The sequence below is a fragment of the Triplophysa rosa genome, linkage group LG15 (assembly GCF_024868665.1).
Source record: "Triplophysa rosa linkage group LG15, Trosa_1v2, whole genome shotgun sequence".
In the NCBI taxonomy this organism is placed as follows: domain Eukaryota; kingdom Metazoa; phylum Chordata; class Actinopteri; order Cypriniformes; family Nemacheilidae; genus Triplophysa; species Triplophysa rosa.
The window spans coordinates 3321757-3336984 of record NC_079904.1 but is presented as its reverse complement, the minus strand read 5'-3'; the positions used below and the strand labels follow the sequence as shown (position 1 = coordinate 3336984).

Genomic DNA, 15228 nt, shown 5'->3' with positions numbered 1-15228 from the left:
TATTTCCCTCACTGTATGTACGTAAATTTGTTGTTGGACACTCCATAAACCAAAGTAGGACCTTAAAAATAACAAAATATTTACTCTTTAATGTTTAATTGTTTAGAATTAAGTTCATCATTTGCTTTGATTTCAAGTTAAGTATGCTAGTACACATGCTAGTTTATGATCGTTTTTATTCATTGATTTATTTGTGCTCATTGGCTATATTGTAAACTTGTCAAATATTTTAAACAGTCATAATGTACCAAAGAGGCTTGATATGCACATCAGATATGTAAGATAAACTACTGTATTATTATAAACAGCAGAGGTTAAACAACATTTTGAATTGGAAGTTTCAGACAGTTTTAGTTTCGAAATGTATGGCAAATGGTTTTGTTGTGTTGTCTGTTAAAGTCCTAACCTTAGCACTGTTTCTGTTATATAGAAGACGTTTAAACCCCAAAATATGGAAAATACAAAAGTTTTCAGGAGAAAAGACAATTTTTTGTTTACAAGTGAATTACAAGTGTCTGATTTTTTATTATAATAAATAGTCAAATGTGAATTTTGAGTGACTAAAGATTTTTTAGAAAGACTCAAAACTACATACTACATTTTTTTTTTATCTGAGATGTGACAGCTGACCCGGTGGGGACTTCACAACTAGGCCTGAATAAGTCAAGAGTGATCACCCTTGAGTCATTAAAAGTGTGAAATTATAATAAGGCTCCTGAGGGCTGCTGTATGTGTGTGATAAACGACAGAGACATTGCATCATGAGCTATGTGTGTGAATGAGTGACATTTGTAAATGTGCTGACAGATCAAACAATTACAAAATATTAATTTATAATTAAATATAAATGCTAGACTTAATTTGTGTTTAAAAGTGAAACATTTCTATATTACTTGTCAACTTTTATTTTGTATGCACATTCATGTTTGTGTCCTTTTTTCTAAAATTTTGCTTATGAATAATTGTTCTAATTTTCATAAAAATCTTTATTCAGTTTAATTCACTGGACCAGCTGATCACGGGCTTGGCCTATGGGAGACCACCGTAATTCTTACGAGACAAAGCTGCTCAGGCTGGTTTAGACGCCATTTTCCACAGGTAGCCTATTTAGGACGGTTCACATGCAGGCCAAGTTTGAAACGAGGTCCCTCTTCAGAAAGAGCCAGTATCAAAAACACCTTCACCACATAAGGTGTTGGGAATAGAATGGTCAAACATTATTTACAAGAGTGGGTACATTTGTACAACATTTATTCATTTTCACCTCAGATCAAATAAACCGTGCAAAATGACCAAACTTACTGACAATGTACAATATACCAATAGGCTATACAAAAGACTAAAGGGAAATAGGCCTATATTGGCCTCAAAGTAGTTATTTTGTTGATCAACTCGTTCAGCAATCATTCTTCAGGCTCTTGACTCAATAATCTTTCGCATATGTGTCGTGCGTATTTTTTGCCAAGCCTCCCTAAATTATTTTCTCATGTCTGAGCTTTAGTTTATACTCCAAACGCAGCTAGACACGTGCATATTTTTAATAGGTACTACATCTTTAATTATATATTCGAAAAACGGTATTAACGGCATTAATTTTCCAAAATCGGACATCACTCTTAATGCGTAAAACTGAGCGTTGAACACATATTCATTATCTATTTCAAAAGCAGGCCACTCTTAAAATGTATCCACACACAAACGAATATTATAGAATATCTGAATAATATTTAATATTGTAAAAGAGAGTGTTGTTTTTTTTAGAATATCTTTCTCAGCAGTTTTTCAGCTCGCTCTTATTTACAGAGGGCGCACGGACTAAACGAATTGCACGCATCCGGAAATCCCGAGAAGCGCACTTTGCATCATTAAATTACAATTCCACAGAGTAACAATGTCATTTATTTTAGAAACGAACCCCACAGTTACATAGCATCCGTTTTACAAGAATTTACATATTCAAATGTGTTTATGAGAGTCAGGGCGTTACCTTTCTGCAAACATGAGCAAATATATGTCCAAATGTGCCGCGCAAAACCCATTCATGTATTTTCATAGTGTGAATGTGGTATAAATGCTCACATTGTTTTTATATATATACTTGATGTACTGTGCTTGGTTCTCTTCAAAGTTCTGTCAAGACTTTTCTCTCTACGTTTACAAAGCGTTTTGATTCGGCGCAGCGGCACACGATGTCTCCGAATGAGAGTGAGATTTACGCTGAGAATATTCTCCTCTGTTATCCGCTCCTGCCAGACTCGTGTCCTAGAGCTCATCGTCTCACTGCAGTTAAAGTGGCAATGTACGCTTTCATGTTGCTCATGATCCTCACCACAGTTTTGGGGAATCTGCTGATCATCATCTCCATCTCTCACTTCAAACAGCTTCAGTCTCCGACTCATCTGATCGTTCGTTCTCTGGCTGCCAGCGACTGTCTGCTGGGCTCTCTGGTCATGCCCTACAGCATGGTGCGGTCTGTCCAGGGCTGTTGGTTTCTGGGAGATGTTGTTTGTAAAGTGCATTCTAGTTTGGACATGACTTTCAGTATCTCTTCCTTAATCCATCTCAGTTTAATATCTATTGACAGATACTGGGCCATCTGTGACCCTCTAAGATACACAATGAGAATCACAAACAACACCGTGACTGTATTTACCATCTTCACATGGCTCTTTTCATTTATGTACAGCTTCAGCATTGTGTTTTCAGGGATCAACAAGGTTGGTTTGGAAACGTTTATCATGCAAGTGTACTGTGTGGGAAGCTGTGTTCTGTTTTTTAACAAACAGTGGGGTCTCATTTGTTCACTTCTCACCTTCTTTCTTCCTGGCACAATTATGACCTCTCTGTATATGAAAATCTTCCACGTGGCGAGAAAACACGCACGAGTTATTTCTGAAAGTGTCACGGTGGGGACTGCAGGGGTGTTGAAGAGTCAAAGCTCAGCACAGAGAGAAAGAAAAGCAGCTAAAACTCTTGCCATTGTGATGGGGGTGTTTTATGTCTGCTGGCTGCCTTTTTTTACTGCCACGGCTGTCGATCCTTTCCTTAATTTTGCCACCCCGGTGGATGTTTTTGATGCTTTGGTTTGGTTTGGCTATTTCAATTCAACTTGTAATCCTTTAATCTATGGGTTTTTCTATCCTCGTTTTCAGAAGGCCTTTAAGATTCTCTTATCCACTTATATCTGTGGCTTCAATGACTTTAACACCTTGACACTTGAATGAATAGGACATCATTGCCTTTATGTAAAACATTATTTGATCAGGGATGCATTTACAACTGAAGATTTAGACTGCATGGTTGACATGGTTACCTAAATGTCTTAACAGCTGAATCAGGACAAGACTATTAATATATTTATATCTGACGGAAAATGTGTGGTAATTCCAGTGTGCTCTTTATGTTAAAATGAAAGCATGACAATTGCTGATGTCTTTCATATAACTGACACTGCTATGATCTAATTTAAAGTTTAAGAAGGGTTGTTAAAGTTTTAACATGTTTTACTTGTACTGGAGAAACAGGACAGCAAGATTCTAGATTCAACAAAAACTAATAGTGTATATTAATATTATCATCCATGCATAAAAACATACAATAGCTTTGCTTTTTAAAGATGTTTTTGTTTTATAAGCACAAAATATGTCAAAAGACTCCTGCTTCAAATTACCTTTGTTTTTTAAAAGAATCTCTAAACTTTGTCTCCATCTGGTGGATCACTGCTGTAAAATCATTGTAAAAAATCTTGTTTAGTGAAGGGGGTAATGTCTGACAGTTTTTAAAATGCAAATTGTATGTTGAATTATAGAATCAGCCACATGTAAAATTTCACATGCATGTGACAAATATTAATAAATCCCACATGTTGGATGTGTGTATTTAGATTAGCAGGTTAATGTTTGTCTAAACCTGCCTGTACAATACAAGGACTGACTCATAAACGTAAAGTTAAACATTTAAACATGTGCATTTTGTCTGTTTATGATCTGTTTTAGTACTAAACCCACTGATAGAGATGAACAAAACAGATAAACAGATTAATAATTCTCGACTGTTTTATTTGAAATGCTTTTGTTTTATCTTGTCAAACCTGTTCTTAAAGTACTTCTGCATTTTCTCTGCATAACCGGTTGTGCAGTTTGTGGGACTTGTGACAGATGACTACGCCTTTCACAGCATTAGTGGCTTGGTTAGATTAGACGTGGCGGAATGTGATTTTCATCTGGACACGTTGATTCCTATGATCACGATTTCAATTAAAAAAGTTTTTTAATAATATAGCTGTTTGTTTTGTACTTGAGATCATATGCAGACTCCATACGAATTTGTTGTCCTCATAGCTATAACCTGCTTTTATCAGATAAACTGTGAAGAATTTGTTTACATGAGAACAAAACAAAATAAATAAGGCAGGCAGAAAGTGAAGTCTGAAATATTTTACACCCATTACATCTTTGTAGTGATCTTGTAGGGGCAATACTATCTATTTGAATGTAAAACCTAAACATGGCTTTAATGCTCTATGTTGAAACTTCTTCAGTCAGTACATAAGTTGATGAAACTACAGGGATGTGGACAGACACGAACAGACACTCCACCATGTTTTCATACTTTGAAGGCAGAGAACTTTGTTTATCTTTTCTTGTAATTGGAAAGCATTCAAGGTTTCTTTTTACAATAAGAGCATCTCCTCACACCACAAAAAACCCACCCCCATCCCTTCTGACAGTTATCACCTAACAATACCACACAAAACAAAAAAGACAGGTGGCTTCATAAATTCATTAAACCGAAACATAAACCTGTTTCTGATGTGAGGGGTCTTTGTTACATTATCAGTGTGTACTGTACTGTATAGTTGTCATACCACAAACCACAAACAGAATCTTTCAAATGTATGAGAACTAAAATAATATAAAATGAAAATTGCACATCTTTCATAGTCCGTAATGAAATTTGTCCAGTCAGTACAAATAAATTGACATAGATGTGTGATGAAACTGTTCCAGTATTTAAGCAGGAATGTGTACAGAAACTTACATGCAGGCCAATTTTATTTTTGGGAAGCGTATATTTTAAGGTTTCATTTCTCTAGAACAGTACCTCCTCCCTCACACCACACCTTCTATAGCACCTATAAAAGCCTTGGGTTTCCAGGTGTGCTTTGTCGCGCAGACTAAACTGAAACATTAAAAGGTATGGCTTTATATTTATTTATTGTATTTTAAATTAATTTGTATTAGTATTACTATTAACAATATGATTTACATACCAAATATTCACTAAAGTAAAACCTCTCAAAACAAAGCTTCAAAATTTGGTAGTGCTGCAATATTTACTAATGATGTTAATCCTTTGTGTTTTCTATGATTTGCATCAGATTCAGAAAATGGACTATTTTACATGTATGACTTGCATAAGTGTGAGAAATCACAGACCATTTAATAAATCCATTGACAATCATTCATCTATTTCAGTTAAACACAGAATAGGCGTTACAGGATTGTTTATTGATAAATTCATTTGGCATTTTGGAAATGAAACGTTTTTCGGGCATGTTGTAAAAGAGTTAAAATCTAATCCCGGTCCAAAATGCATTAAAGACGAACAAATTATACTACATGACAATATTAGATTGAAATGGCATTTTACGTGTGTTATAATAATTTGGTCTCACAAGGAACAAAAAATACTAAAAAGTGGGCTTGGTTATTATTATAGATCTGGATTTGTAGTGACCGTAAAACATGTCATTGAGAATCTTGATGATTGTAGTATACTTGTAATGTTTCCGCAATATGAAAATTGTCTCATGTATTTGGTTCATTGTGCAGAAACAAATCAAAACCAGGATTTGGCTATACTTAAGTTGCAAGGTTCTGTGGATCCTCTACAATTTGAAAATATAAAAACAACAACAAATCGAATTTACATAAACGACAGCATTTATTTTTTTTCTCTGAACACTAAAGGTACCTTCGAAAAAAAGAAGGGCAAAATTATGAAGCACCATCCCGGCGTAAAAGACATGCTCGAAAATGAATTACTGATTTCTGTAGTAGGGATTAAAGGGGACAGTGGAGGTCCTGTTTTTTCTTCAAAAAGTGGAAAACTGATTGGGCTATTTAGAGGGGTTTCCACATCCAAATGTGGATTACAAGAATATGGCCGGGTTGTAAAAATTGATGAGTCTTTTCTAAATTGTAATTAAAAAGAAAAAATGGCAATAAAAATATTAAATAAATAAAAAATCAATAAAAAAATACAAAAAAGTACAAATAAATGAAAATATAAATAATTAGTTATTGATTTTTGAATAATTTTAATTAGACTTCCTACACCGCCATAGTCCCCACACCCCCATCTTGTGATCTGACTGTCATTGAAGGCTCTAAAACAGGAGTGTCTAAATCGGATGGATGGCTTCTGTCCTGCAGAGTTTGCCTGCAAGTCTTCAGGACAAAGAAACTTCCAGGCAGTGTTGAGGCTAAACTCTGCAGGACCGCAGCCCTCCAGGAACCGAGTTTGACACCCATGTTATTTGACAATGTTGCAGTTCTCACAGCAAGTCTGTACTTGTAAAATTGCTCCGTCTGGCAGCGTCCCGAAGAGAGATCTTGTGCCTTACCCAAAACAACATCTTGTAAGTTCTAACAAATCTTGTTAAAGCTCCATACGCAGATGTTTTAAATACTTTAAATGTATTTTTTTTCTATGAGTTGTGTAGAGTGAAATAAATGATGTTATTTCATAATCCACAGGTGTCCTGTGTTGGTCTGGAGATGTTTTGTGTGTTGCAGCCTTGCAGGAGTGATATTGAAATGCATCTTGGACAAAAGTGGTTCTGCAACGCATCTTGGACAAAAACATCAATGTTTTAAGGTTTGTTACATGACGTCACGGTCAACTAACTTATTATTCTTGTAGTTTTGGTAGCCATAAAATAGAAATAAGTTTCAATTGATATTTATTATTTTCTTTCTGTTTAGGAAATGCGTCTCACTTCATCTCAACATCATGCTGAAAACACCTACAGCCGAACATCCTCCAGACTGCACTCTGAATGGCACTTCGGGTCAAGCCTCGGTCCAGTCAAGCGGACTGTCTCACTTTCCCTCTCTCTTCGTATAACATAAAAATCTTTGTTTTTTTTTTGAGAACATTGTTGTCATTAAAAAGCAAAGAACAAATGTCTTGATGATTGAGTCATTATTGCATAATGCCCGTCCGCAAAAAGATACAGTTTATATTTGAATATATTTTATATATGTGAAAATTGAAATGCTTAAAGACTTCATGAAACCAAAATTAGAGTTTTGAGGCTTTTTGTCATTTATGTCTACTTGGAGCCTGCATATGCAAGTGAAATTTTTATCATTGACAAAATTCTTTTTAAGCAGAAAAACTAAAAATATTGATCACTCATTCAGCACATTGCATTGTGGGATACAGTTTTCACTCAGCAAGCTCGAACAGATCATCTAGATATTCTGTGCAAACCTTGAATCAGCAGCAATATGAAGTGTAAAGTTGGATGCATGGAAGGATGTACTGAACTTATACCTTACAATTTGATAGTAACCCAAATATAATTTGGCATTTATATGTTCACAGCATTTAGACTGATCATTAACACCTCATTAAAATCACATAATTAATTAGTGGTGTCCTTCACCTGAGATCAAATTTGAAGACATATTTGTAAAAGACGAATGTTTCTTCATTCCAACATAAAGAGAAACGATTGTGCGAGAGCTTAATGGCTGTATTCCCAGACTTTGACATTCGATGATTATGCACAGTATTTAAGGAAAATATATTTAGTATTTATGTACACTGTGTTCTGCAGTATTCGTATTGCTGTGCATATTCAGTCGGATCCTCATTATGCGCTCAGAGTGTGATGGTGAGACAGCGCTGATTAAATATTTAGATTTAATTTTTATTTTAGGTTTGAGTTGGATTTTACAAGAAGGTGCATGAAACAATAATCACTCAATACAAGCGCAAATAACTCTGCAGATCTAATCTTTGTGATAATATGGATCTTTAACGGATAAAGGTCAAATTGTGTGAGGCATCAATGCTTATAATCGTTTTTATCACACTTACTTTCTGCGATCTATGTTCACTAACTCACCATTTGTGTGTCGCCCCTTGTCTCCAGAATGTGCGTAGGCATGGGTCAGAGTTTGCTTACATGTGCGCACATTCTCCTGTCAAGTTTGTTTTTAATAGATCACAACCTTTGCGTGGAAAGTGTCGTACGCACGTTTCCAGACCCATTTTGTGCGTACGCAACGTTTATAAATGAGACCCCAGGGCTGTTGGTTTCAGAAGGCCTTTAAGGCACTTTTTAGGCACTTATATCTGTGGCTTCAATGACTTTAACACGTTGACACTTGAATGAATATGATATCATTGCCTTCATGCAAGGCTGTGCGACTACTGTAAGACATTATTTGGTCAAGGATGCATTTCCACTGCATCGTTGACATATTGATGTCTTAACTGTTAATAGCTGAATCAGGATAAGACTAGTTATATATTTATATTTGAGGGAAAATTTCAGTGAACTCCTTACATGTTAAAAAGAAGGTTAGGGTATGACAATTCATGATATTCGTCTCATAAATAAGGCTTCCAGTGTGAAATTTGACAGTTTAAGAAGGTTTGTTAAAGGCTTTGCATTTTTACCTTGAACTGGAGAAACAGGACGGCACAATTCTAAACAAAAATGAAGAGATCATCATCTATTTAAAAAAACTGTAAAACAACTGATTATCTGTGCCTTTTAAATATTTTTTTGTTATTTAAAAGCAGCCAGTACTTTAAGGGATAAATAAATTATTAATTTTTATTTTTCTGGAGTTTGTAGAATGACCACTGCAAAAGACTTTCTATGAACTTTACAAATGACAAAAAATGTTTGTCTCCATCTGGTGGATCATTATTGAAAAAGCAACTGTTAAAGTCAATCAATGTCCTCATCAGTGTTGGGTGTAACTAGTTACTAAGTAATTAGTTACTGTAATTTAATTACTTTTCCCTTGAAAAAGTAAAGTAAGGGATTACTCTTATTTTTTCTGTAATTTAATTACAGTTACTTTTGATGTATTTAAACTAAATACTTTGTGTAATATATGTGTGTGCAATAGTGGAATTGACATCAAAATTCAAAGTCTAACTTTAAAATCTGTGCTTTAATGTATAATTCTCACATTTGTAATACTTTGGTCAGTTAATAAGAGTACTTTATGTAGTTTAATATTATTTATTTGAATGAATTAAAAGAGCCGTTTCATGCCTATCCTTGAATCACTTAACTAACCAAGGTTGATGTAGGATATAGAAAGTAATTAGTAATAAGTAATTAAATACTTTTTGGAGAGAGTAATTTGTACAGTAATCTAATTACACTTTTGAATATGTAATTAGTAACTAGTAATTAATTACTTTTTGAGAGTAACTTACCCAACACTGGTCCTCATGGCAGGATAAGAAAAGAAAACTGGACAGAAATTTTGGCATAAAATAGCATAAATTCAACAAACCACCTCAAGCAAAACTTCACATACATGTGACAAATATAAATCCTAATAAATCCCATCAGTTGGATTTGGGTATTTAGATTTTTTCTTTGCTGTATGTTTCCTCCCTCACGTTTAACTTTAAATCTGTAAATGTCAGTAACAACAGCCTCGCTGTACAATGAATGGACTAATTCATAAAAGCAAAAGTAATGTACAGTCCAAACATTTTAAAAATGCAGTACTGAACCCACTAATAAAAGAACCAAAAGGACTGACAGGTTCACGAGTCACTTTTGTTTTATGAGAAGCGCTTGTGTCCTAACTTGTCAAACCTAAACTTCAAGTTCTGCTGCAAATTCTACATTTTTTCCATTTTGTTCTGCATAACCTGTAGTGCAAATGACATTTCTCATGTGATTTTCAACTGAACGCATCCCTTTGTTTTCATGTGTTCTAGATTTCTGACACTCAATTTTACCTTTTGTTTTGTATTTGAGATCCAGAGTAACTTGTTTTTTTGTCAAACAGAATTTCTAGCTACGTAGACCATGAAGAATCTGTTGACATGAGAACAAAACACATTCATAGGCTACCACTTTATCAATACCACACGAACGAAATAATAAAAAAAGACAGAAAGTGGAGACTAATATATATATATGAACTATGTCTTTGCGCCTGTTTCTGTTCTGATTCAGATATTTTTGAGTTTCTCAGTATATACTTGTTTCTACTGTAAAATCATATGAATGATTGAGAAGTAAATATAAAGTGATGAACATCCATGGCTTTTTACTCTATACTGAAACTTTTTCTGTCGGTATATAAAGTGCCCTCAATACATTTTGGGAGAGTAAAGACAAAATTGCTCTGTTTGCTATGGAATCAAGAAATTTGTAGGATGAATATGAAGCAAAGTACAGAATGTCACATTTTCACATGTACATGTGTGACAAAAACCTTTGATCCTTTTGTGTGTTGCATCAAGACCGCTACTAAATGATAATACACATTCTCTGCTTTTAATGTGTGAACAAGTAATGCTTTAGGACACAATTGATCATTAAGAAAGACCCTGTGGTGATAGATTTGAAAAGTTCTCTGGTTATAAAGTAAATAATGCCAAATCATCAATACTGTTTTTAAATCCCCAAGAAAGGAACCAATCACCGATTAGGCATCCATTTTACAATGCAATCAATGGCTTCAAATATCTAGGCATAGTTATCATAGTTATCAATGAATCCATGGACAAATGGTCCTCCCTGCCAATCTCACTGATTGGCCGTATAAATATTATAAAGATGAATATTCTCCCCAAATTTCTGTACGTATTTCGATCTATCCCACTTTCTCCTCCATTAGGGTTTTTCTCTAATATGAAAAAAAATTCATTTGGAATAATAGACGCGCAAGGCTTCGCCTAACATTACTATACCTTCCCTATGATAGAGGAAATTTACGTTTGCCCAATTTACAGTGGTATTATTGGTTAGCCCAGTTAGCTAGTGTCACCTATTGGTTCTCAACGCAATCATTATTACCCTGGGTAGAAATAGAATCAATGGTTGCAAAAGATATGGGTATGGATATGTTTTTGTATTCTGAACAATTTAACAATCTAAAAAAGGCTACCAAAAATCCCTTTGTCAGAAATAGTTTAGTAGTATGGAATGATGTTCAGCGCACATTGGGAGAAGTCCCAACTCTTTCTTTTTTTCTCCTATTTGGGGAAACAGCGATTTTAGACCAGGGAAAAACGACCCAGGCTTCAAACAGTGGGCATTAAAAGGCATTCGTAAGATGGGGAATTTGTTTGAGGGAGACATATTAATGTCTTTTACAGATCTTAAAAAAAACATTTGGACTCCCAGAGACACATTTTTTCAAATATTTACTAATTCGCAGTTATATTCAGACCAAGCAAAATTACTCATTAACTAGACCTTTGCCAACAGAACTAGAAAAGGCTATGTTTTATGAGAATGTAACCAGATTTCACTGTTTTACTTTAAATTTGTGAACAGCTCCAAAGAATCATCTGAATTCAAGAGGGCTGCTTGGGTATTTGCAATATGACCTTTTGGACTCAGAATGGAATCATATGTGCTAGAGCCCAGAATGTGTCAATTCATACCAGATTTAAGCTGATCCAATACAACTGGATAATGCGCACCTATCACCCCTGAAAACTTAAATAAGTTGAACCCAAATATCCCAGATACTTGTTTAAATGTCGAACACACAAGGGAACGCTCTTTCATTGTATCTGGGGATGTGAGGTGATTATGTCATTTTGGCAAAAAGTAATAACATTAATTTCCTCAATCATCTCAAACCAATCCCGGTAGATTTATCATTACCAAGTTATCACATTAAAATGATTGATATCTGTTTAGTTCTTGCAAGACGCTTAATAACATTTTATTGGAAGAATATAGAAGGACCACCCATTGATCATTGGTTAAAAGATTTATCACACTGTATCGCATTGGAAAGAATAACCTATAAAGGGCAAACTAAAAGAGTATAATAAAATATGGGATCTTTTTATAGATTTCTTTGAAACTAACCAAACCTTGACATAGGCAAAGTTAAATCCCTCTCACACCACTGATTGATACATGTTGTGCTTTTGTAATAAGAATTTATCGCTCCTAGCCTTTGTATAAAAAATCTTTTATACTTGTGTATTTGGAATTGTTTTGGATGCTGTGGGCGGGTGGGTATATGGGTGGTGTTAGGGATGGTTTATATATATATAAATATGTAAAATGCATTTCTATGGAAACTCTTTATGTTTTTTCAATAAAAATATGTAAAAAAAAAAAGAAAGAACAAATTTTGTTTTTCTTATCAGAAAAAAGTATACCCAATAGATTCAATAAAACACCACATGCAAAACATAAACGTGTGACAAATATAAATCTGTTAGATCTGTGTATACATGTTTTCTTTGCTCTTGTTCATCCCCTGAAATGTAAATGTTTATAAAATATTATAATAAATGTCCGTAATAACAACCTGCCCGAACAATACATGGACTAACTCAAGTAAATGTCATGTATGTTAAATCTTTTTTATTATGCCATTTAGAAATGACAAAACAGAATGACCTTCATGATGAAAACACCTTTGCGTCAGATTTACGAGAAATTATTGTGCTTAAACTTGTCGAACCTGTACTTTAAACCATTCTGCAAATTCTGAATTTTTTTCTGTTTTTCCTGCATAACCGGTAATGCAAGATGTTAGACTCGTGAAAGTCGACTACCTTTCACAGCATTGCCGATTGTGGTTTGGTCAGTTAAGACTTGACGGGAACGTCATTTCTGAATGTCATCTGAACACGGTACCTAGTTTTCCTACGATCATGATTTCTGACACTCAAAAATCAATAATATCACTGTTTATTTTGTAATTGAGATCATATGCAGACTCCATACTAATCTGGTTGCTCTTATATAACCATCAGATAAAAGTGTTAGTGACAAACCGTGTAGAATCTGTTGACATGAGAACAAAACAAAATAAATATAACAATCAAAAAAGTGTTTTTGAATTTTTTATAATCTGGATTATGTCCAGATAGCACATTTTACAGTCCCGCCTTGTGTTCTGATTCATTGGGTTAGCATATCTCAGTCAGTGTATGTGTGTTTCTGTACTGTAGTAATCATGCTCGGCCAATACTGTCACAGAGGTCGGGGGAAGAACCCAAGTGCAGGCAGTGATGACGGGGTAAACAGACAGACTTTAATGGTCGGTCAAAACAAAAACCCACAATGGGGTAACAGAGACAGGATAAACTAAAACACAGCCAAAATAATACTTCCCACGGGGGGGGATAAAACAATGGAACAGAATACCTAAGACTAGGGAAAAAAGGTACCAAAACTAGATATAAACAAAGACACAACGTCTAAACACGGCAAGGTAAGGTACGTGGCAAACACTCACATGATCCAAAACATGAACAAGCAAGATCCAACAAAACAAACAAGCACAGGACAATAGACACGAGGGCAATATATAGGGAGACTAACAAAGGATAATTAACAGGGGACAGGTGTCGGGGATGAAACACTGATGGAGAGCTAAACGAGGAACGAGAGGGTGGGAACAGAGACGCAACCGGAGAGAGCATGTGGAAGGCCAAGTGGGCCAAAATGCCTCTCTCCACATAAAACCTAAGGCTTTGCCATGACTCAAGAAAGATATGACAAGATGAGGCAGAGTCATGACAGAAGCCCCCCCCTTAATGAACACCCCCAGGTGTTCACCAAGGGGTAGATGGTAAAAATAATTAGGGGCAAACAGGCAAGAATCACAAATGGGTTGGGGTGGGATAATAAAATAACAGGGGGGGAGGGGGAACAAAAGAGTTCAAGGGAGGATGTCCAAATGGGTTAGGGCTAGGTGGGGGATACACAGTTCGTGGGGACACTCGAGGGCGCAAAGTCCCTGGGGATTTGGTCAGGGAAGTCCTTGGGGGGACTGTCGGCCATATGGCTGGACCGGACAAGGTCTGTGAGACCAGCTGTAAGGCCAGCGGTACAAGGCTGGGGACCGGCTGGACACTGCTGGGGACCGGCTGGAAGGCCGGCTGGACACGGCTGGGGACCGGCTGAGTCACCGGCTGGAAGGCCGGCTGGACACGGCTGGGGACCGGCTGAGTCACCGGCTGGAGGGCCGGCTGGAAGGCCGACTGGACACGGCTGGGGACCGGCTGGACACTGCTGGGGACCGGCTGGAAGGCCGGCTGGACACTGCTGGGGACCGGCTGGAAGGCCAGCTGGACACGGCTGGGGACCGGCTGAGTCACCGGCTGGAAGGCCGGCTGAGTCACCGGCTGGAAGGCCGGCTGGACACGGCTTGGGACCGGCTGGGGACTGGCTGAGTCACCGGCTGGAGGGCCAGCTGGACATGGCTGGGGACCGGCTGAGTCACCGGCTGGAAGGCCGGCTGAGTCACCGGCTGGAAGGCCGGCTGGACACGGCTTGGGACACGGCTGGGGACCGTCTGAGTCACCGGCTAGAAGTCGCCCAGGTCTCCGTTCCCCTGGCGAATGCCGCAGAGGAGACGAGCCTGGCGGGATCGCACAGCGTCCTTTCTGCCTGCTGGTTTCATATTAGGCTTGTTTGTTATGTCACAGAGGTCAAATACTGACATATACTGTAAAATAGTTTCCCTTAATTTACATTTATTCATTTGGCATACACTTTTATCCAATATGTAATATGTAACAACCCTAAACGATTGAATATAAAGTCATTTAAAGTAATATAATAATAAAGATAAATAGTAATATATAAAAGTAAAATAAAGTGAAACACTGTATACTCCATATAAATTGATATACAGGTGTGAAGTAATATGGACAGAAATGAACAGGCACTCCACCCAGAGATTTTCATTTATGCTGTTCTTGTAAATGGAAAGCTGTAGAGTTTCATTTCTCTACAACAGCATCTTCCTCACACCACACATACAGAATCATTCGGCCTTTTAGAAATCACAAAGATTTGCTTTTACATGTTTGAAAGACTTGTTTAAATAATATGGCTTTATAATTATAGGTATTTAAATTCATTGGTATTGTTATAAACAATACATTTTAAATATGAGATATTTAAATTAGAGTAAAAAGCGTAATGGTATATTGCTTATATGTAAATATACAAATATACATCCC

At 36.3% G+C, this 15228-nt stretch overlaps 1 protein-coding gene and 1 long non-coding RNA gene across 2 annotated transcripts; both read left to right on the top strand.

Moving 5' to 3' along the window:
• The first annotated feature begins 2189 nt into the window (after positions 1–2189).
• On the top strand, positions 2190–3224 carry LOC130566286 (trace amine-associated receptor 4-like). Its single transcript, XM_057353679.1, has one exon. It carries the CDS (start codon positions 2190–2192, stop codon positions 3222–3224), a length of 1035 nt encoding a protein of 344 aa, XP_057209662.1.
• Positions 3225–5159: 1935 nt separating this feature from the next.
• LOC130565870 (uncharacterized) lies at positions 5160–7190 on the top strand. Its single transcript, XR_008964414.1, has 4 exons — positions 5160–5196; positions 5381–6643; positions 6762–6882; positions 6990–7190. It is a non-coding gene; the product is annotated as an uncharacterized LOC130565870 (long non-coding RNA).
• Positions 7191–15228: the final 8038 nt, after the last annotated feature.

Bases quoted from the DNA above. Each gene is read 5' to 3' on its own strand.
- LOC130566286 (XM_057353679.1), top strand. From the start codon at position 2,190: ATGTCTCCGAATGAGAGTGAGATTTACGCTGAGAATATTCTCCTCTGT.